Source organism: Lissotriton vulgaris, chromosome 2_1 (assembly GCF_964263255.1).
Source record: "Lissotriton vulgaris chromosome 2_1, aLisVul1.2, whole genome shotgun sequence".
In the NCBI taxonomy this organism is placed as follows: domain Eukaryota; kingdom Metazoa; phylum Chordata; class Amphibia; order Caudata; family Salamandridae; genus Lissotriton; species Lissotriton vulgaris.
In genome coordinates, this window is record NC_141687.1 from 1,756,767,887 (window position 1) to 1,756,791,876 (window position 23,990).

A 23,990-nucleotide genomic window follows, 5' to 3' on the forward strand; every position below is an offset into this window, starting at 1 on the left:
TCCCCAATAGTTTCACAGGGCTGCACAAGAAAAGGGGTCTGTCCCCGACAAAAACATGCTAAATACTTTTGTAGGTTCAGTGGTGGAAAGGACCCTTTCATTGCCCCGCCGTCAGTAGATGCATGAAGTGTGCCCTAGGAGGGTGTCCTGTGGCAAGGGTGAGACACTGGTGCGGGAGGGCGATGCCCTGCTATGCAGAGAGACTGCCGGAATAAGAACTGTGGGGTGTCTCGCGCATCCGAGAGGCCCGAGCTCAACTCCGGTTACTGAGCTGCTAGTGATGGAGCAGCACATGCGTCGGCATAGGATACACCAATCAGAACCGTTCACATTAACATACGAGATTGCACGGTGCAGACATACGACACATCAATGCATAGTGTGCCCGACACAATTGCACATAGAGAAACTGCAGCTTAACTCTAAACGTATTGCACAGCTGCGGCATACACAATTTAACACATGCTTGTCGTGAAAAGAATTTAACGTGACTAGTGAATAATACAGGGACTTCCATGCTCACGGGGGCACTTCATTACTGGCCAACAATAGTCCCAAGTGACACATCCTCGAGTCTCTGCAGCCAGGAAATGTTTTTTGCCATTCGCCCAAGGAGGACCTTACTGGCAGAGACGCGGGTTAACATTGTAGCCCAGATCTACTGCTTGCATGGCCGTGTGGCGATAGGGTCATTGGAAGCAGGCGGCTGGTCACTGTGACGATGTCGAGATGTGCAGGAAGTCACACGACTCAACCATTTCATACTTGGGCTCTTCCAAGCCTGGAGACCACCTTCTGTTATGCTTTTACAGGTTAGGATGCAGGCAACACACAGTTATGCCGAAGTATAGGAATGGCCACACAAAACTCACACCTGCGCAAGAAGACAGACTTGTCTGCAGACAATGACACTAACCAAACACACACACACCCCCCCAAGCACAGGCATAGATGCCAGGGCCCTGTACAGATGTTACCAATGACCATTTCCCAATACTAATTTGAAAACATAAAAAAAGTGGCCATATTTTTGGTTACATTATGCTCTTCCCGAACTTTATTTTTGTGTCACTAAAAGTAGTGTTAGGACGTGCTGGTTACATGAAATGGAGACTAGCTAAATACAAAACACTATGACCTTGATATTAAAGATGGACGTTCTTACACCAAGGAACGCAAGTGTTTCTTGCTCAGATAATGTTCTTTAACGAACATGAATCTATCTCTTACAAAATAAGAGTCTGTAAAAAACTGCGACTGTACACAAGACTGAGGTAAACGAGCAGCTGCCAAGGAATGACTGTAGCAAATGCACATGCGCGCTGAGGAACCAGTGTTTCCAGTTACTACATAACAAATTATATATATATATATATATATATATATATATATATATATATATATATATATTCCCCTCATGCTAACCGCCCACGGAAAAACACACTGTAGAGAATACATGTCTGAAAATTAATGTCAGTGATGTGACAAAGTGCAGCAATAAACCTCATCACTCCAACAGTCTGAAACAATACACGCACTGTTCGCTAGTCTGCTGTGCTGTGAATGAGTTCCCACAGATGCGCATGGGCTGCTGAACAACTTAACTGAGGCAAGATTGGTCAGCTGGAGTTCCTAAAGTAAGAACAGTTTGTGTGATTCCTCGCAGAAGAACCCAGGAGAGAAGAACTGGACATTACAAGGCTTGCACAGATGTGTGAGCTTAGCACCTGCCAGGGGATGCAAGCGGTACCCGAACAATCAGTACCAAGGACATTGGTATCAACCGCCCCGGCGCAGCATGGCGGCGACACATATTAGTACGGACTGCAGAAAGGCTGCAAAGAGAGCAAATGACTTGGCATGGACAGCCTACGGTGGGCATGGTGAAGAAGGAACTAAGCCCAGAGCTTGGGTGGTGGTGATTGGCCATTGGGACCGACTGAAAGCAGCACATTTTTCACGGGCATTGCCACAGACTGCCAAGGAAATGCATGGAGAAAATAGCATTGGTGTCAACGTTAGACATTGCAGGGTGCCCATGGTATTGATACTGAAAGTCGGGGGGGGGGGGGGGGGGGAGGGGGGTTGGATTATAGGGATCAAGAAAACTTGAGGGCTAGCAACTGGAGGGTGAGTAGTGGGAAAGAGCTGTAAATAATGGAATGAAAAGGATTAATAAGAATGGGCACAAACCAGGGAAAGGAAAACAGCACTAAAACAAAGTAGAGAATGCAGAAGAAATGTAGGGAATGAATACAAGAAAAGGGAGAAAGAAGGGTAGTTGAGTGACAAAAAAAGATAAGCGTAGAAGGAAGGGGAAAGGGGAAGATGAGAAGTACACAGGAAGGAGCTAAGGCTGTCATGAGGAAGATTGAAAGTGATGTATAAATATATTACACAAAATATTAAACGATAGAACATGGATTGATTTGTTTTAATACTGCAGCTTTCCTACTTGGTTATAATAATATCATGAAAATGTTTCCCTGAACATCCCCACGCTCAAGAGGTACTTCACAGACAGTTGCTCCAGAGCAGCCGCAGTTCAAGGGTTTCAAACACGCTGTCTGATCTTCACAACAGAGAGCACAACACAGCGACAGATAAATTCTGGCACAGGTGCTGCCAAGCTTCACAATACTATGAGGCCAAAACAGGCGTCAATGGTCCATCTTCCCAACTTGGTCCGGCCAACATCCCAAACAAAGACCAGGTCTAGACCAGTCTAAAACTCCTGCAATGGCTCTCATCACAGCCCATAGTTCTTCGTGCGGTCCACCTTGAAGAGCTTAGACCTGAAGGGGATGGATTCACGCATTGTTCAGCATTCACGAATTGCTGCAGCCTCATTGTCCTACTCGTGGTGCAGCAACATTCCGCAGTGGAAGCACAGACATCGGCAAGAGCAGGACCGGCCATCAATAGTCACAAATGTCCATGGCCAGACTGTGCCGCAGACCAACCACGGGCCATGCTGGGCCAAACAAAGCATTTCTTCTCCACATGGATGCCTGGATTCGCCAAAGTGACTGACAGGAGAGCAGCACCCTCGGTTAAAAGGTTGTCTTGTGAAAAATGGTAACCACTCGCAATTGTGCGGTAAAAAGTTATTAAAAACAAGGTAATAAAACATATGGTATTAAAAACTGGTTTATTTCATATAATTAAAAAGTACATATAGTCCTTCATTTGTTGGTCTTTTATCTCCAGGTGCTCTGTTTTGAAGATAGTACTGTAAAACATACAATAAAAAGTAACTAGACGGCTCCCTCGCATAACAGTTCCAAAATTCAAACACAGAAAAGGTGTTAAAAGCATACATTTAAACTATATAACATCTAAATGGAGAAAAACACACTTTCATTTTTAACAAGAAAAGAGAAAAGTGAAAAAAGTACATAGGAGGTAAAGAAAGTAAGAACTGTCCAGGAGGGAAACTGGGAGATTAGCTGGACAAAACAAAGGGGACTGGAGCAGGTGAGTTTACAGTTCAGACTCGCACCTAAAATGCAACTTAGCCTCCCCACGTCACCCTTATTTGCCAGGAAATCACCATGTTTCTCTTAAATTCTTGGACTGATATGCCAGTTCAAATACAACAGCAAGCACAAGCAAGTGACAGAGTGTATGCTGGAAATCCCGCCTCCAGAGACAAGTACAGAGCTGACATCACATGGATGTAAGACAAACACAAGCAAGAGGTCATACATCAAAGCAGCATTTCCTAGAGGCATGCAGGGCTTGTAAATGTGTGAATAAAGTGAACATTTGAATTTTACTATCCCAAATAACCTACTTAAAGTTACCCTATTTCATAACGCATGTCAATGTGACATATACAATTTCTCCAAGTAATACTTTATGACTCAAATAATGCCCTCAAAAAAGAGCTGTCCAATGAGCAGAGGCCTTGTGGTAACACATATCCTTAAGAATCCTTTAAGAATGTGGTGGACCGGGGGCTAGGAGTACAAAAAATCCACAAAGAAGCCGAGAGCAAATCATCTCTTTGGCAAGAGAATGGATTTTCAGTTGTGAGATCTTTCATAAACAGCCCGCTCTTTTTTTTAGCATTTGGCTTTCATTACAAATGCCACTTGCTAAACAAAAACAAACAAACAAAAAAATAATCTATCCACAAATCCAGGGTGCCTTGATAAAGCACGTTAAAGAGGATAAACAAGTGTGTGTAGAGAAAATTGTGGCAACATAAAATTTGACCCATTGTGTATTAATAATTCTACATTTAATGTGCACCATAATTGTGAGCAGTCTACAAATCTTTAAAGCAGGTGGACTGATGACCACCGTTGTTGCATGAGCGAGATATAGAGTAAATGAAAGTCGATTTACTCTGCCAATACCTTTGGAAGTGAGCATAAACTCCTACGTTCGACCCGCAGTATTCTTTGTCTTGAGAGTACCAGTGGTGGTAGGCCACCTACTTCTTTATTCCACCAGCTACCCTGGTGTCCCTCTCTGTATACATTTAGGCCACAAGGGTTTGCAATTCCTTACAAACCCCGGCAGATTGCTACTGTTTGTAAATTAATGATAAGGCTCAAGGGAATCTACGGATATACTCGGGCGAGAATTCAGAGGCTGAACGTACCGCAGTTCAAGTTGCGTAAATATAACTATCTCTCTTTATATACATATATATTTATATACATTTGTCCTTTTAGACACATACTGTTTACAAGATATACATCTTCAATGCTGGCAAGTTCTTGATACCAGAGGGATAGCGGCATAGCTAGGCAGCGTGTACCTGGTTTAACAGACAAACAGTTGTGCTGTCCGCCAAGGTTCTGCATTTTTTCCAAAGGATTGGCACTGTTTGAGTGATTGAGTCTCATTGAAAAAAACGCTCCCAAATCAAGATTGCACACAAGTTAAATTCCAAACCTCCAAATCGTGTTGATCAACAGTAAAGGTTGGTCATCTTGCACTTTTCCAGTTTAAGTCTCGCCACTGGGAGGTGGAGGAAAAGCATCCTTCTCGCAAATATCAGACCGATTTTGTCCATTACAGAAAGGACTTGGGCTTGCTGTGATTGTGCAGGAATTATTGGTTAAGGGGGGGGGGGGGGGGGACACAATGCTGCACATGCCATTTTGACTTCAAATGGAAACCTAAACATAGGCAGAATTGGGTGGGGGTGTCACTACTCCAGAGTATAGTTTTAACCCGTTGCATGCTCATGACGAGCTCAGCTCATCGTGAGGCACTGTCGTGCTGTGCTCATGACGAGCTGAGCTCGCCATGACCGTTGCGCCTCGCCCACGCGGGGATAATTCCCCTGCTGTGCATTGGAACGGGCACAGTGCCACCGTGCTGCATGACAAGCCAAGCTCGTCATGAGCACCGGGGCGCTGTGCGCGCCCCCCGCAGGGGAGGGGTTAATATTTCAACGGAGCAGTCAATATTTGGAACAGGGGATACTCTATAATTTTTATGGCTAACACTGAACTACATGCAAACAAACATTTTTGGTGGGCATGGAGCCCTTCCAAGAATCAGGGGTTGAAGAATGAGGCAGAAGCAGTGGTATCTGTAGATGACACTGGAAGCAGAGGTAACTTTTATATCTTCTAAATTACTTTCTATATTAAAAAAATATTTGTACATATCTAAAATAAGTACACTGATTTGTAGCTAGGTAATTTTACATACATCTCTCAATACAGCTCCCTCCACCGAGAGCTGGAAGCTGGGATTACACATGTATGTAATACACGTCATAGTCTCCATAGTCTCCTGCAGTAATACATTCAGTGAATAACAGAAAACGCTTCCCGGAGAAGGGCAGAGTGGACAAATCGCTCTTTAACATTGCCTTTGTTCTTCTGCTCTGAAATTCGTAGAGGCGGCAACCAGGCCACCTTGATACAAAAAGTGCCTATTGACATGACTGACAAAGTCAAACCATCCGCAAACAGGGCTTCCATGGCATGCCGAAGCATATTGGATTACAGTCTCACCAAACTGTGGAGCCTTCAGAATGTCTAAAAGAGAACTCCCTCAGTTCTTTTATCCAACAGTGAAGTGAAACTGAAAAACTGCTGTATCTCTATTGGACAGTTCCCTCAATTGTTTCTCAAAAGGAAACATGGGGTGTCCGGTATGATCATAGCAGCAACTCAGCTACCAGAATTAAAGAGTGATCACTGAGCTACCAGTAGAAACTTCCAATTACTAGCAGTAAAGGACCAGAAGGAATTGGTGTCAAAGCATCTATTAAGGTTCAAATGTCTTCTACTAAACTCTAAGTGATAGCACATGTCATTGTATACACTGTGCATAGCCAGCAGATTGATACTTCTCGCCGCACAACTGCTGGCAACTCTGTATTAATGGAGAAGGAGGAGGTGGGCACAAATCTACAGAGATCAGACACAGAAAAAAGAACCATGGGAATAGATTACATTTTGATCACTCTAAAAATCGTAAATTCCAACATGGTAAAATGATACCAGGCAAGGTCATGAGATCTTCGGATGAAGGTCTAAGTCATGCACACAGCAATGTAAAGGTAGTTTTCTTGTGTTTTCAGACCCTTCTGCAAGCGCGACACCAGAAATTCCTTCAATTTGAGAAATGTGACAATCCCCAGCATCTACACAGACTTCAGTGAACCGGCCTGCAGCTCACTCATTTGGGGTCTTGGTTTAACATGAGTCCAGTTTTGTTTGAAATTGGACTCGTCATGCCTTGCGCTGCTATGAAGCCACTGCTGCCATCTTAGAGCATCAATCTGTCGCAGAAATAAAATATGCAAAAGTCTTGAAAAGAGCCATAGAGAAAAGAGAACCAACAATGACAGGCCAAGAGTTCAAGCAGCCTCCTCATCATCATGCAGGTCGAAGCTGCCACCGTCAATAGTGCAAGTGTTTGTTTTTGCAGAGTTGCTGGAAAAGAGGAGATTTGCAAAAGCAAGCAGGCAGGCACAAGCTGATTCACACATACACACCCTCTGGGTTTAGGCTGGACACCAGTGGGTTCTGAAGGTTTCGGGGATTGCCGAGGAACTGCTTGGCAGTCGGTCGGGGAGGAGAGTCCATGCTGGAGTTGAGCGTACCTGTTGATGAGAAAGACCATGTTAATGCTCCGTTCGCTCAGGTATCTCAATTCCAACAACAACGGTGGCAAACTACTCGACAACAGAGTCAGACATAAGCATGAGAAGTTTGCTTACTACATAATATCTCCCAATTCAGTCCAAGAACCATCAAAGCTGAGGATTACATTTTGTTTAGTAAATGCGAACAACTCAATGAAAGGCAAAACAACTTGAAGATATGCATACTCATTTTGCGTAACCAGAAACCTCACTTATCTTTGTCTTAATGGAAAGGTACTTCGGATGAGAGCTATCTTTTACTTCGGTGTGAATTATAGACGCATTGGCAACAACTGCTGGCTACTGAGAGCTCTTTAAATCTGCATATGATTTTGGTCATGGGTGACAGACTCAAGTTCCAACTGCGATAACATGGTACCATTCGGCACAGCTCTGAAGAACCTACACTAACCACCATCTTCAGCACCCATCAGAATTAAACTTCTAGCACATCCTAAATAGTTGTTCGAAACAAGGAATCAAGCTACCTTTAATGTAAGGTTTCCACACATCTTCTAACGTCAGTTCGTACCTGGTTATGTTTATAAAAAAAACAAAGGCTCATTTGCCAGAACTTCACACTGCAAGGATCGGGGACTTTGAAAGTTCATTATGCACCTCCAGATCCAGTTTACAGTTTCTGACTCTGGGACTGTTGCCATTACCTGCTGGTGGAAGGAAATGACTCCATAACCTGCCAAATGCCATTTTTACGCCAACTTCCAAGTGTCAGGGGGTCTACCTCATCATTCCAGGTTAACGCCTTAACCACGGCGGTTTTTCCGCCGCGGTGTGGGCGTTCTAAAGAGTGGGCGGGGCTCCCGCGGCCGTAGGCCGGCGGCAGCACCGCGAGGTAGTGCTCCCATTGGCCAACGGGAGCACGAAAGGGGTTAATAAGTGGTTTCTCCCGCAACTGTGGAAAGTAGCAGAGACATGATCAGCTGGTTCGGAATTTCTTCCTGCATGCAGACAATTCAATGTGGGAGGAGAAGACAGGCTTCTGGCTACTGCAATATCCGATAGATCTGCATAGGGAGGTCATGCTCCATGACATCTACCTAGAAAATATTAACTGACCAGCAGGCCATCAAATGAGGCAATCCTACATGGTAAAATGTGGTGTTTCTACATGGTAAAATGTGATGTTCCTACACGGTCAAAATGTGGTACTCCTTCACAGACTGCTATTCTATTTTACAATCAAAATGCGAGACCCTAACACAGTTGATGGTCTTCTTTGTCCCTATAAAAATGTGGAGTCACAGCGCATACTGCTTAAGGAATTAGGTAGCTGCGGCCTGTTTACAGGTCTTGTCTTAAGTACACACCTTGGGCTTCAGCAGTCAAATGATGCAACTGACCAGAGAGGGTTCCATAACTGTTCCTTGCCCACTGAATGTGCCACTCACCCATGACAAGTTTGGCCTTCCCCACTGTAGCATTTCAAGGGGGAGTCAGAAACCCACACATGTCAAAAGAAATGTGTTTTACTCCCTCACCCTTTCTGATAGACACACAGGAAAGCTCTCAACACCCTGGGTTAAATAATAGTACACAATTTTCAAGTTGCTCCCAGCCCCCTATCCATTTCATCACTCAAGTCAGGTTTATTATAAAGATCCAAGAAACTTTGCCAGCTTACCCCAATATTTGGGTTAGCTATACTTAATGATTTTTGTCAGAGACCTGAACCGACAGCCAGCCAGTTCTGAAAATCCAAGCCGTAAAGGCTAACTCGTCATCCAAGAACCTTTACTGCACTGACTGCACAAGAAATTTGGGGCCCCTTCCGACTAATAGGTACATTCGACCATTTTGCTGTTTCACTGTATGCCAGTTCTTTTACAGAATTTCTCTAACCACTCCTGGCCCCACCTGATGACCTCCTTTTTATTTTAGGTCAAAGCCTCTGGTTTGCTAATGACATCTTGGGGACATTCTGAGAGTTTGCCTGGGAATGCACTCCGCCCATTGCTTCTCACTGGCTTTGCAGTTACTAACTCACATTTGCTTGCCTTCGATTTGCTGACTTTGTTTTAACCTGTCCAGCTTTAGTTTGTACCTTCACTTGCCCTAAACCTATTTACTGTATTCTTCCACCCATACTGAATTTCTGTACAAGTATTTAAATCTTCTCGTCACATTTGCTCTGTATTCAAAAACAGGGGTCAAATGTCAGGCTCAGTCTTCCAGAGAGCTGGGTTTTTATTTTTGTACCACTGACTTCAAAGTGAGAAGATTTGCGTGACAATCATGCTAATTACTCAGGTGAGAAGTAAGAGGTTATTTTTTTCTAGGAGCACACAACAGAATGTAAATGTCTGTAAATGAACTGTGGAGATGTTTCAGAAAATGGAAAGCACAAATGAAGTACAATTTTGGGGAATTCTGAAGTGTGGTTGAAACATTTTAATAAATGTGTGTGTCTTGTAAAGCGCTCTGCTACCCGGAGGCGTCCTGGTGCTATAGACCGCTGGGAAACCGTCCTGGCTTTCCCTGTGAGATGTACCCTCCCGGCGTTTGTGGGGGGCCGTTGTGGAGATGAGGCAAGCTAATGCCCAGAGTTGTCAAATGTGATCCCTGGTTAGAGTAGGCACCGAGGCGAGAATTATCAAGTCCGTTGACCCTGGTTCACGACCCTGCCGCGTCGGGAATTGAACCCTGTTCCTGTGCCGTCCTCTGCTCCCGGGTCTGCCGCCTCTAACCAGTGAGCCACACCACTCCACAATCAAAACAAATCAATGTGATGAAATTTGCAACCATCGTTTGTGTGCTGTATACTTTTATCAAAAACTGTATGCCTGTGCAAATGTAATGGTTATTTCAATTGAAGATGTTGTCTGCTATGGCAATGTGCTACCACACCATGCATACTGCACTTTACGCCACTACACACTACTCTGCACCACTCCACAATGCATCATCGCACTAAACATAATGTGGAGTGGTGCAGAGTATAGTGGAGTGGGGTAAAATGGAGTATTCATGGTGTGGTAGCACATTGCCATAGCAGACAACATCTTCAATTGAAACGACCATTACATTTGCACAGACATACAGTTTGTGATAAAAGTATACAGCACACTAACGATAATGTGAGGAAATGTCAGTGTGTTTATTTGTTTTGATCGTATTAAAATATTTTCACAACAGTTCAGAATTACCAAAAAATGTGGTACTCTGTACCACTCCACACTAAGCCACTCCAAACTGCATCACTGAACTATATTCTGCACCACTCCACTTTACTCAATGCCTCTGTACTCCACACCACAGCAAACTACTCTACTATATACCACTGCACTCTTCGCCCCTACACTATACACCAATTCACTTAGCCACTCTAATCTACACGCCACATCACTGCAATCTACCCTGCACCACTCCACAGCCCTGCAATTCGCACCACTTTACTCAAAACAATTGCAGTCCACTTTATGCCAATTTACTCTGTGCCAGTACGCTATATGCCACTATACACCACTCTACACCTCTCTACTCTGAGCCACTCCACACTGTGCACTATGCTACTGCACCATTCTGTGCAACTACAGTTTACTGTACACCACTACCCTCTACTCCACGCCAGTACCTTCTACCATGCACCACTGCACTCTTTGCCACTGCACCACTCTACTTTACGACACTGTACACTGAAATCTACTCTGTACCACTCTACGCCAATGCATTCTATGCCACTATACTCCACTCTGCGCCAATAAATCCTGCGCCACCACACCCTGCGCCACTGCAATCTATTCTGCACCACTCTACCTCACTTCACTCTACGTCACTGCAATCTATGCCAATGGACTCTACACCACTTTACTCCAAGCAGGTGCTTTTTATGCTAATCTACTCTGCACCACTGTGCTTTACGCTACTTCACTCTAGTCCACTCTACGGCACTCCATTATACTCCACTCTTGGACGCTGCTACTCCATTAATCTCTACCACAGTCTATGCCACTCCAGAACACTCTGCTCCACGACAATACTCCAGTCTATGAAACTCCCTCTATGCCACTTCATCCCACTATATTACACTATTCTATGACACTACTCCATCCCACTGCTCCACTCTATGCCACTCATTCTACAAGAGTCTACTCTGCTCTACATCACCCTACTACATTCAACTCCACTCTAACACATTACTCCTTTCAATGCTATTCCACTCTACACCATTCCAAGTTGACACTTTACTCCCTACACCGCTCCACTCCACTCTATGCCACTCCAAGGCACTTCGCACCACTCAACTCTACACCACTCCACAACTCTACTCTCCTTTACCCCCTCAACTTTTAGCCATGCTGAACAGCAGCCACATTGTTGTACAAAATGGCTAAAATAAATTGGCAAAGCCATCAGCTCCAGCATAGGCAAGACCTATTGGCTTTGTCAAAGCTTGTTGCCACAAGTAAGCAAGCTGCAGTCTTCTGTACTGCTATAAGACAGCCCCAGAGAATGCAAACACAACAAATGGTGTTATTGGAGCCAAGCAGAGAGTTTACAACCGGTTACTACACCTGGAAGTAATCTGAAAACTCAAACATGCCTACAACACTGAGCATCAGATCCCACTGTAATGCATACCTTTAAAACATGTCTTTATTCGAGATAGTTCGCTAATTATGGTTTAAAAAAATCTATTTTTACCTTCAAGGGGGTACTTCAGCCAACAATTTACTAAGTTCGTTCACCTTAATGCCACCTCGCAATAGTCTGCATGGACTCTATGATACACCTAGAACTGACACTGTTGAAGAGTCAAGTGTAGCAAGGTCAAAGGAGACATTTGTGGTTTTCGACACAGAGGATACATAGCATTAGTAACAAGCTTTTAACTTAGAATTGGAAGTTCTGCAGAGACAATTCCTTGATTACCTGGAGAGGTTTGACAAAATTAACAATGGCAATACAGCAGTCATGTTATGTCGACTCCCCCAAAAGTCTACACTCGTGAAATGTAAAACCTGTACTAGCCTTGGCGCAACTCCTTAGCAAATCCAAGGGAATCATGAAATCTGGCCTGGGTTCCTGCTATTAATAATACAAAGTTTGGACCAGAATGGCAGTGACCATCCCAACCAATATGACCACAAACAGTATTGCTGGTAAGTCTAATGTGTTAATGATTGAAACTGCACTACCAGGCTACCCAAAGAGCAGGAAAAAGGATAGGCAGCAGGGATATAAAATGAGGGGGAAATGTCAGCTCTGTTTGGTCTAACCTCCATTTCTCTGGTAGGTTGGCAGTTCGAGGTCTGAGTGCTCAAGGTCGAGTTCCTCTTCGGTTCTGGACTGCACAGCAGTCAACGTGGTGCCAGTCTGCAGAATAAATTGCTGAAGGTTGCACTGCCTTAGGTCCTTATTCAAATCTTCCAGTTCCTGATGTTTTGCCTGCAAAATACATGGACCAAGTCAAGCTCCAATCTAGGCCTTAAGCATCAGAAAATAAACAAACATAGCAACACAGAGCCAATAGACTCCTTCAATTGAGGGTCTGCTAATGTACGGATCATGAAACACATCAAGTTCCCAATGTGAATATTTTCTCTGTGCATTATGGTTGTTAAAACGCAGACAGCTTCAAAGGTGAGGGCCTGTCGGTGCTCATGAAGAGCCTAGGATGCCATACATCCACCGCTTATGTAGAATCTGCAGCCACAGTGGAATTAAGAATAAAATAAAATCCCGAGAGGTCTACCAACATTATCTGCAGAAGACATAGAATACCAAACATCCACTGGTGGGTCCTGCCCAAATCCCTCAAAGACAGTATAGAATACCACACAGGTTAAATGTTTCCAGCACAGAGACACAGTAAATACACGCTACGAGAAACTGACGTATTGCTAATTCCACTTTGAAACACAACCACTACTCATAGGAACCAGGATATTAAACAGGTCATGCGAGGCGCCAACATTTAACCCAGAATGGATCAAGATATGAGAGAATATCTAGGTGTACAACCTGAAGCACCAGTGTCAACTGGACAACCATAATATCACCTCATGTAGAATGCAGGGCTACGTGTGCCCACGGTCATGACAAACATGATTATATTATTATATTTATACGTTTGGTGGAGAATGTCAGGGATTTGATGGTAGTAGCAAGCAAAGGTCTGCTAGGCAGCATTACATGTAGAACAGGTGTCGAGGGTTTCACCTATCAGCCTGTGTCTTTTGCACTTAATGGCGATATGCAGGGCTGTGGCTAACTATACTCCACGTCCTGTGTATTTGCAATTCCCTCCAGGAGCACATCCGGAGAGCTGGGTAGACAACTGCAGCCAAGGACCCAGGTAACAGGTCTCATACTGAACTGGGAGCCCAAACGGGTACTGGCCAAAAACCAGAATCACAGGGTCTGTGGTGCGTTTAGAAGGTAATATATACTAGTCTTTAAGCGCTCTCTATAAAGGGTGACCTGAAACTGGATTAGTAGGGTCCGCTAGCAAAAAGAACTTTAGACATAGGGAAAGTGAAGTGAAAAAATGGGTAGGATTATTTCCGGGCTAGGCAGCGATTTGAGAGAAGACAAATAAGTGGAAACTTGTTCTCGTGCTTCAAACCTAAGCAGGAAAAAGGACCGTCCACCTATGGGAGTTCCTTTAACATGAAGCAGGTTAAGGTTATATATGGGGCGAGAGTAAGCCAATAGGGGTGAACAGCTGCTGAAAATAAAGGGGAGAAGAGACAGTTTCTCCACAATAGGTTGTTCCTGGTACTTAGACACCTATTTGTGGACCTCTAATACCCCATCCATTAACTATGTGACCTCAATGTCCGCCCCAAAAGGCTAGTCAAAGCCACAAGAAGATGGCATTTACCTGCCTACCTCGCTAATTTACAGGTGCCCTCCCAAGATTCCCAAACTGGGAGATTGATTAACATCCTAAGTGAATGCCTGCCTCCATTGGTCAGTAACATGCAAGTAATCCGAACTCCATCAGCACAGGCTGCTGCCTTCAGACAAAAATAAACTGACCTTATTTGACATTTCGATATGCCACCAAGCAAGACTCCCGACCATCACCATCTACAAGACAGTACTTTTGGTATCAGAGTTGACATTTGTATGCATCGTGCCCTATAGGTACCGCAGGGACTTTGGTAAAAGCTCCTGGTTTTGAGTTTGCTATCAGTACAAGGTATGAGCGTGGCTGCAAACGTGATGGCGCACGTGTTTACAGTCAATGTGCAGCTCATCCTGTCCTGCCTGAACCATAAGGAGGAGACAGACACAGCAGTGTGGGTTTCGCATTTCAAACACTTTATACAAGGGATAAACCGAAAGCAGCGACTGTGGTGAGCAACCAAACCATATCACAGTGAACGCTTACTATGGATGTAGGAAGTGCGCACCCAGGCGCAGCATGACTTATCACCCTTTGCACGGAGATGGCGTGAAAGAGGATTGGATGTGCACAAAGGTTCCCTCGTATTTGCTTTCAACCTCCCGGCGCACCAGTATGTAGCTAAGTGTTGGGTTCCGTCTACTGTGCCACATTAAAGACATACAAGGGTAGAGGTGCATTCCGATTAGCAAATTGGGGACGCAGCATTGCACTGGGCTTGCGCAATACTGGGGCAGAGCTGTTTACCTTGTATACTGCAACGAGAAAAGGGTGTGTGGCTGAGGTGCTGCAAGTCCTACACCTCCCAAGTAGAGATGGGTCGGCGCAGACCACCATCGGTCTAGAAAGTACTGAAGCCCTAAGAGCTGCCTAAATCGTCAATAGAAAAAAAAAATTACCTATCACAGCAAAAGTAAAGCAAAACTTTCATGGATCTTAACATGTTACTTCATATTGGAAAGCAAATATCCTTTCCTCAGCGGTCAAGTTGAACCCGCCATACACAGCGAGTTTCTGTAGTTCTTATTACCATCCACTAGAGGGAACTAAAGTCCGTTAAACGGTACTTGGTTGAACAGGAAAACTGAGTTGCTTCCTACTTACTTTATAAGCGAGTACAAGTTATAATGTTGGAAGACACAAGCAACTAGTATTTGTATCATGTTCTTAGTGCAGTGAGGCATGTGGACAGTTGAAAGGGCATACATTGTTTTCCCAAGAAAAACGCTAACACCACAAAGATAGGTAGCGCACCCAGGCACAGCCTGGTGTTATAAGCATGCTCTGAGAAACCTCGAGGACTGTCATTATGTATTTAGCGCCACCGGTTTCACACTGTGGGTGACCTCCCTTTGTTATTAGTATCTTTCTTATTTTCATCTCCCTTTTTCATTTTTCAATCGAGCCTTTATAAGTAATAACGTAGTGTCTTCTTGAAAGTGGTACGGGGGCCAAATGCACAAGGCTCTAATTTAGGCGCCAGAAAGCAAGACGCAGAAAAAAACGTCCATCATCATACTGCTGTACCATGACTTGGGGGTATGGAGACCTTACAGGCAACAATTTCAGACAGGCTGCACCATTCTTACAGGATACGACGTTCTAAGACTGCAGTAGATGTAACCACTCAAATATCGGCGTCAGAACCTAATTGTGAACGCAATAATCTGTCTCCAAACGCCAGCTTTACAATTTACAAAAACACAGGCTAGCCATAAAATACAAGCTTTAATTTTGGATAGAGCAACTCAAGACTCAAACAAAAAGCTTATTTTCACGAAACATCTTTTTGTCCTGAAAAAACAGCTTTGAGCAAGTACATGTTCAGTGCCTAAAAATTAGATTTGAGATTTTCATTGCATATACATTTGACACCCATTACAGTTACTGGCTATCATTCCAAGTATTACCATTTCATGCCACGAAAGTCCACTACATGCTAAGAATTACCACCCCTATGCCAGAGCACCCCTGTGCCAGAGCAATCATTTCACCACTGGTATGCATTACCATGCCACTGATGCTCATAATAATAAAAATTACCAGTGCTAGAACTATATCAGGGGCCAGCACCATCGCACCAGGCATTATCACAATATGCAGGGAACCACAGTCTACACCAGCACCAGTATGATACTGCTGCCAGTAATACGGATAATCCCGTAACCATTATTACACCAGGAGCCAGGCCTTGGATGCACGTGACAAAAATGATCAGCAGCATTCTGCAAAGACAAGCCTTACACCTCCGGTGGGCACCATCAACCACGAATGAACACAGTATGCTAAGAATCACCAGTCAGGCCAGAGCCAGAATTATGCCATGGAGGTCGACAATATAGGCCAATAAATACCACCATGCCAGTAACCCTGTGACGAGTTATGCAAGAGTGATAAGCAGCCAGCTACAAGCTTTGGAGTGCGGAAATACACTGCACCGCTGTCTGTACACCTCCCATTCTGGGACTTTTATGGCTCTTTGTGAAAGCAATGGCAACACTAATTTTTAATTTGGTCTAAACCTATTAGATGAAATTAGTTTAGAGAGGCGCTGGCCTGCTTTCAGTCCACAGGTAGCATTCTTCGCCCTAACCTGTCGGGCAGGAAGAGTGCCGGATGAATGAGCAGGTTATGTGGGGGGTTCCAGAACACACAGCGGTGTGCACGCAGAAAGCACGCTGTGATATTCCGTTCGAAAAATAAATGACGAATCCACCCATATTCACAAACTGTATGTGTGTTTCAGATCACATGGTGTCTTGACCTTTTAAAAGGATGACATCACCTTGCCTGCACGAGACACTGCTACACAAACAGTGCAGGAGGGAGTTTCTCTTTAGCTTGTGGGAGAACCCAAAGCAAAAAAAAATATTAAATCCGGCTGGATCATGAACCGTTCACCCCAAACCCAGGGCATTAGGGAACAGCAAGGTAGAGGGTTTGGATGCTGCAAAGCGGTATAAACGAATATACGTTTTTCTCACAAACTTAGCTCATTTTAATGTAACTTTCTGCTGCTTGAGGTGGGAGCAGAGGGACACTGAGCATGATCAGAGTGCGGGAGGTAAATTTACTGGATTCTTCCTCAGAAAACTTTAAAGTGCTTGTGAAGTAATCTGTTCCTTCAATATTTATGGGTAAACGTATGTACGATGCAGATGCTGCTGGGCTTTTCAGAATGCATGCCATGCAGCTTGACGTTTGCAACCAAATGATATGGACCTACCGGCCTCGTATCTTATCCCCAGTGGTCTCACTGGAACAACCAGGACATTGAGGTCTAAGACTGCCCAGTGGGAAATAGACTGAGAGCAGCAACTCGCTGCAGATAGGGAAACAAGCAAACTGGAATATGAAACACTATGGAGGACCTGAAGATGAAGTGACCGGGGCATTCTTTAAAGACATGGGTTCTGCAACCAAACTTAGTTCATTCTTCCTACTCCACTGACTGCAGTCAGGCAAATGTACTGTCAGTGTTTGGAACTGAACCAGCTTGGTAATCACAAACTCACAACTGAGAGGTTGTTGAAAATGTACACTGGCAGTCTAGGTTGTTCTTTAGCCCTTTGCCACAGTACATTAAATATGAGCCAGACGGCCTCCGTTTCTAAAGCTTAGAAGTCTGCCTGGGCGACCCCCCCCTTGGACTGGACAGACATCCCTCCACACTTACAGTGCCAGGATTTCGAAGAACATGGAGCTCACCAATAAAACACACTTATTCCAAGGCACATCCCTTTCCCGTCACCAAGCTTTGAACTTCAACAGCCTCCTGAAAAGATGCCTAGCGGGAACATGCCTTGTCCGGAAGAAGCCTCGACTTCAAATGCAAACAATAAAAACCCCAGGAACTGCTGTGCACTTTACGCCTGCCTATAAGAACTAAGTTTCTGCTACCATCCAAAATACAGCCGGTCTCCAAAAGCTTTGTTGTCCTCCTCCGTTATTACAGGTTCAACTAAACTGCAATTAAACTGCACAACTGGGAACCTGAGAAAACTGGTGGAAGTAAATAACGACCTCAAAGAGAATAAAACAGGTGAAAACGAATAATAGTTAGGGGATCTGAACAGATGGCCCGGGAACAGTTCTCGAGGCCTTCCTAATTAAGCTACTGAAATTACAGAACGGTGTCGAAGAGCACAAGATAATGACAGTGAAAGACTGCTAGAACAAGTGTGTGAGAGAAAGGGGAATTGGGGAGCAAGAAAAAGATATGAAGAAAATAGGGTTAGATAAAAGCAACTTGTTTTCAACATGCATAAAACAGTTTTGTTACATTTCAGCACCAGGATACCCTCGCGAGTGACAAGCAGTGCTCTACAAACCCACCTTACACCCGGGATGGTATCATTGGACTGAAGGAGCCATATGGAAGAGACAGGGCCGGGACAAGATGAAGAGGCAGGTCTTCAGTTTCTTGCGGAATTCAAGTACTGAGTAGAGGACTCTGGTGGCCGGGGCAGGTCATTCCAGGCTTAAGGCAGGAGAAGGCACGACCACTGTTTGTGGTTCTGTGTATGCAAGGGGTGTGCCCGAGCAGGAGGCTGACAGAGGGAGGCGCCTGGTAGATCTGTGGAAATGTATGTGGTTTTGAGGTAAGTGGGGCCAATGGTGTGTAACGCTTTGTATGTGTGTGTGAGGAGTTTGAAGAGTGCTCATTTGTGGATTTGAAGCTGATGGAGCTCTATGAGGTGCGGGTGATGAGTGGTTTTTGCTACTTGGCATCTTTAATCTCCGAAGCGCTTCAGCGTGGCAAATTCTGTACGTCTTCTTCCTTAAGAAGACTCCCCTCAGTGCAGTCACATACTAATAATCTAAATTCCATTATAAAAAATAAAATCAGTTTTACCTGAAGGGCCCTCTCGGCTTCCCTGAACGCTTTCTCCACGTTGGAAATGTTGCTTTCCAGCTGCAAGCTTTGACTGGTCTTGGAGTCCAGCTCCCGCCTCATCCTGCTTACCATGTCCTGGAGTTCAGCGGGGCTTGGCGTGACCTTCTCTTGTTGCACTCGCTCAATTTCCTTTTCCAGGGCTTCAGCCTGGGACGTCAGTTCCTGAATGCGCTGCTTGTACTCCTCTACAGTGGCACGCAGCTGCTGCGTCTTGCCCTGGCGCTCCCGCTCCAGCTCCCGCTCCTGCTGCAGCTCATCGTGCCAGAAGTCCTCATAGCTGAGTTCTGTCTCATTGCGGTGGATGAGCTGCTCCAGGTACAGCAGCTCATCCTGGTTCTTTGAGCCTCCCTTGTTCTCCCAGGCCTGGAGATCTGCTCCGGCAGAGTCGTTCTGGTGCTCCAAGGACTGCAGATGCTCCTGCTGACGCAGCACCATCCTGAATACATCCTCCTTGGAAGGTGTGCTGCTCTCCTTTGAAGATAGTCCATTTACCCTGGGAGGCTGACTGGTCTCTTTGGAGGGTTTACTGCTCACCTGGGGAGACTGGCTGCTCTCCTTTGAGTCCATTCCATTCCTTTGCTGATGTTTTAACCTGTGCTTGGCCAACAGTTCGTTCGAGCCCATGGGGCCCAGGTTGAAGGTGAGAGCTTTCCGCGGCTCTTTAGACCGCGTTACCTCAGTGCTTACAGGCCTTGGCTTGAGGGGTAAGCTGGACCTCACGAACATCCTCTCCGGAGGCTGCCCCGTGGTGTCCGAGGAGGGCCTCTCCGCCACACTGGGGCCTGTGCGACGCAGTATAAACTGCACATCGTTGGCATACTGTCCACACTTTGAAAGGTACTCCAAGGGCCGCTCAGTAGGCAGAAGCTGCCTTTCCTTGTCCCTCAGTGTTTGGATGAGAACGTACCGTCCAGTCTGGCCTGGTGGGAGAAAAAGAAAATGGAACAGAATGAGATTCGTTTTTTTAACTCACGCGCGTAGCAGCATTGCATGGAAGACCAGGAGAAAATGGCCATTAAGACAAAACTACAATCCCGGTCATTTCCTACTTCAGGGTTGTGCTTACTTATAAAAGTATTCCTTCTAGAAAACGGTTCCAGCATCATCCCCAGGATTGCATGTACTAACATCCACATGTATTTACAAGTGTACTTGTGAGGTACTAGTGCAACAAAAATATCAACTTTATTTTGGGTGTGAATTTTTCATTGCTTTGCATCATCTCGTGTGGCATCAAGGTATGAAGATGACCGACTGTTTCATATACTGCAATATGATGGACCCCATACATGGTCTTATGCAACAACTGCACATACCCATCATCTAGGGCCCTCAACGAAGCTCTATTATGAAAAACGTGTAACCACCACCATGTTGCCAACTCTGGCCTTTGAGTAAATAAATGGATGCATTCTTTTATGTGTAGTCTAGATTTCAACAGAAGTAACAAAATGGATTGTGCACGGTCCGGCCTACATGAATACAGGTCAACCGTAGTTTCATGCATCCAATAGCACTGATGAAAGAAGACAGAGCACCCCCCCCCCCCAAAAAAAATCCCTTCCTATAAAAGGCATAATTTTGCTGGATTCTTCCCAAGTAACCATCTTGTCTCTAGAGGTCTCCATTTCAACATGGTCTTCAGATCCTTCGTAGAATCCTCGGTACTCTACCACTTTGTACTAGAGTGGCCTCTGTAAAGTAAAATCAGCCACATTCTGTCCACCACCCATGCCTTCTTAAAGCTGCCCCGGTAATGTTCTGGACACAGCCTGGTTAATAGGGTACATGCTCACCAACTTTTTTCTATCACTATTTTCTCCTGTTAGTTGGTCCTCCGGTGCACACCGGCACACATCCATGGCTTTCCCTACAGCTCTCGGTACAGCGGCCAGGACTACCTGGATGAGGTAATCCCTGTGTGGATTTCACAACATGCAAACGAGGCAAGGGAACGTGCCAAACTCTCCCTGACCCTTGGTTAGGTTGCACACTAGGAGACAGACGCCTGGGCTGCAGGGAAGGGCGGAGGCTGACGCTACCTACCTTACTTCCTCCTCTGTAACATTAATTTGCATTACTTTCTTTCCATCTTTGGCACCTTCCCCATAGTAACACCATTTTTGGTGGGTTGCTTCACTCCCTCCCCAGGCTTGGTTCATTTCCTCTTACTTCTGGATACCCAAAGTGCCTCCTATCATACAATATCTGAAATAAGCCCGAGGAAGTCTGGACATTTAGGATAACTTCCAATAGCAGTTGGGCTGGCATATAATCCCTCACATGAGGCTGTGCTCTACCTAGAGTACTCTCTTCCAGCTGGTCTACTAACCCCTTGATACCTTAGCCGGGAATTCTAGTAGCACGCTGTGTGAGTGTGGGGGGGGGGGGGGGGGGGGGAGGAGAGGAGGGTTAGGAAAACTCATAAATTCAGCTCTTCTGGTCCAAGGGACCTGCCAAGCAATGCGTCTTAACTTCATACCTCGTCCCCAGGAAGCATGCACATCTACTTTTTATTACAAATCTAAGTTTTTGGCTAGGTGACATTTTAAAAGGGCTTACCTTGTCCAAAAGGTACTTGAGTCATCAGCATACATGAAATACCTTCCCAATTAAGATGGAGACTTCCTTGTTCTAACCCCTCCTCCAAAATAAAAATCATACTTCTCGCTCCCCTCCTTAGAGCACATCCTTAACATCAATGAAACCCTGTTAGGTAAGAAACATGTCTACGCTTTCTGCTGCACGTCATAGCTGAGCCTCTGGAGCACAAGACTACTCACTCTGTTCAGAGATCTCAGCCCTCTAGGGGATGTTAAAAAAATTGGATTACTGGTAACCAGCGGAGTGAAGAGTTTAGCAGGAGCAGCATGTAGCCAGCACAGAAGCATTCTTCTATTTATATATGCGATACACTTGCACAGAAACCCAGACACACATTTTTAGGACCTGTGGGTGGATAAGAATTAGTTTTAGATCCTGTTTAGGAGGTAGAGCACACCCACACACGTCTTGTGCTTAGTGCTGTATTAAATGACAAGCAAGTCACAGGGGTTTAAAGAGGTGGAACAGGTCCAGGCTACTTTCAAGGCCTGTAAAGGGGTAAACAGCCATTTTAAAACTAGAGCATTCAAGTTCATGGGTGTAAGACACCAGCAGAGGAGGGAGGCGCAGGGTAGAAAAGAGTTATTGTACCACGGATCATTTGGTGTCCTCGGGTCCACCACACAACAGTTCTGCAAACTGGGCCGAGTGACCCCTTCTGTAACTTAACTCACAGGGCATAAATGAAAGCAGTCAACGGATTCTTGGCGTAGGTAGTGCTGGGGCGGAGAAACTCAAACAGACACAAGAAAGTGCTTTACTAGCTCAGCAAAACAAAATAGCACATTAATGGGACTTCATTGGCAGAATTCGACAATCAACTATTGGACTCTAGACAAGTAAAACATTCATCACACCATCTACAGTGGTTTTACAGATCGCCTATGGTACCCTCAATATCTACAGAGTTTTAGCAGAGATAAAAGGTCAAAGGCAAGATCAAGGCATAGGTGCAAGCTCACGTTCAAGCTGGGCAAGTAACATGTTTGAAAACCCGTAGGTCACTTAATCCAAATTTTGAGCGCAAACTAGCAGTCATTACTCTCCGTAACGTGCAAACTTCTTCTGCATTGCTGTTTGCCTTTGAAGGACACAGCATATTGAGGAAGCGCAGAACTAGTTGCTTGAGTCATGCTGTAGTGATACGATATGGCACACTGTTGGCGTAGGGAAGGATGGGTTACTTCTCACAGTTTAAATCTGTGGTGGTTACACTTCTGGTACAAATTGGCCATTCTGTGTGCTCCACACAATAGGAATATGGATGGGCCTTTGCTCCAGAACAATCTCTCCACCTGCAGGGCCAGGACTCCCACCCCCTTCCCTCTCTTAGCAGGCACTTAGGTACTAGGTAGACCAATGGCATCGCCAACAATTTAGGCAGACTTCAGAAGATGTCCGTCACCTCTGGACACTGCAGATCATGCAGACACCAGGTTTAATTCACAACAGCTCTTTACTTTACAGACCACTTCTTTTCATGGTCAACAAAAATTTGTAACTGGAGCCAGGCAGGGGCTGTTTGTCCACTGTCTTACGTCCAGGAAGTGGTTTGGAGTGGATCCCTTTCAATTTCCATTTTCTGGATGTAGCATAGACCAAGCCTTTATGGTCCTCACAGCAGGTAATGATGTGGCTCCAAGCAGGAATATCCAAAACACGAGCACAATTAAGTGTGAAGACCCCACACTGGTCATTAGCATTCCTAAAAATAGTCAGGAAAAGAAGACCAGACAGGTCCTGCCTAGAAACTTCCTAAACATTCACAACAGAACCTGCTGACTCACCCCATCTAATATCAACCAAATGGTAGGGCTCAGGAAAGACTAATCACCAATCCATTTCTAAAAGGTACTCTTAGAATTTCTAAGGATGCCCTGTATCCATCCTCCCATATGGTAGTGTCCAAGGCCCCTGCCTTCAGGTCCAGGAATGCAGGGAATAAACGTCCACTTTCTGGTGCAGCAGTATTTCCCCTTTTGTGTCATGTCAGAACACGAGAGCCAAAATGAATACCACTAGTCTCATTAATCATAATCTCATTATAATACAATCTTTTTACCACACATACTTTATGATACAGGCATGACGCACACACAGGATGTCTGTCCAGGGGTTTATATGACATATCTAAGGGCATGCATGTGGGCAAGTTGGTACCTCGTTACTTATAAATCAGAAAACTGGTTGGTCAGTATTAATGCACAAAAATTGCGCCACCGCCACCACTAGATGTCAACAACCCAATGCTGTAATAGTATTTATTGTCACTATAGAGGGCATGCTTGGTGCACCCCTCCAGTTCACAGAACAGATTTTTAACCCTGGAATAACCACGGACAGGCTTAGGCCTCTGTGAACACCGTATATTAGCATTTCAGTTGGGATTCCAGTTTCAAATGTAGTGGTGTCATTCAGGGCAGGGGTGCAAGCCCACTTAACATGAAGGGGGCATTCCCATCCTAACAAATGGGACAAAGCCTCCCGAAGCTAGC

At 45.0% G+C, this 23,990-nt stretch overlaps 1 protein-coding gene across 3 annotated transcripts in view; it reads right to left on the reverse strand.

Moving 5' to 3' along the window:
* Positions 1-2,413: 2,413 nt before the first annotated feature.
* Positions 2,414-23,990, reverse strand: part of LOC147733242 (ras association domain-containing protein 7-like) — a 139,102-nt gene continuing 117,525 nt past the window's right edge. For 2 of the 3 annotated variants that reach the window (XM_086957805.1, XM_086957806.1), the window contains exons 3-6: positions 18,850-19,811; positions 12,361-12,529; positions 6,974-7,081; positions 2,414-3,232 (exon numbers count right to left, since the gene is read on the reverse strand). In XM_086957805.1, the coding sequence (XP_086813931.1) occupies positions 3,201-3,232; positions 6,974-7,081; positions 12,361-12,529; positions 18,850-19,811 (1,271 nt within the window). In that variant the 3' untranslated portion in view covers positions 2,414-3,200. The remainder of the gene's footprint in view (positions 3,233-6,973; positions 7,082-12,360; positions 12,530-18,849; positions 19,812-23,990) is intronic. The other variant, XM_086957807.1, reaches the window with a different exon arrangement.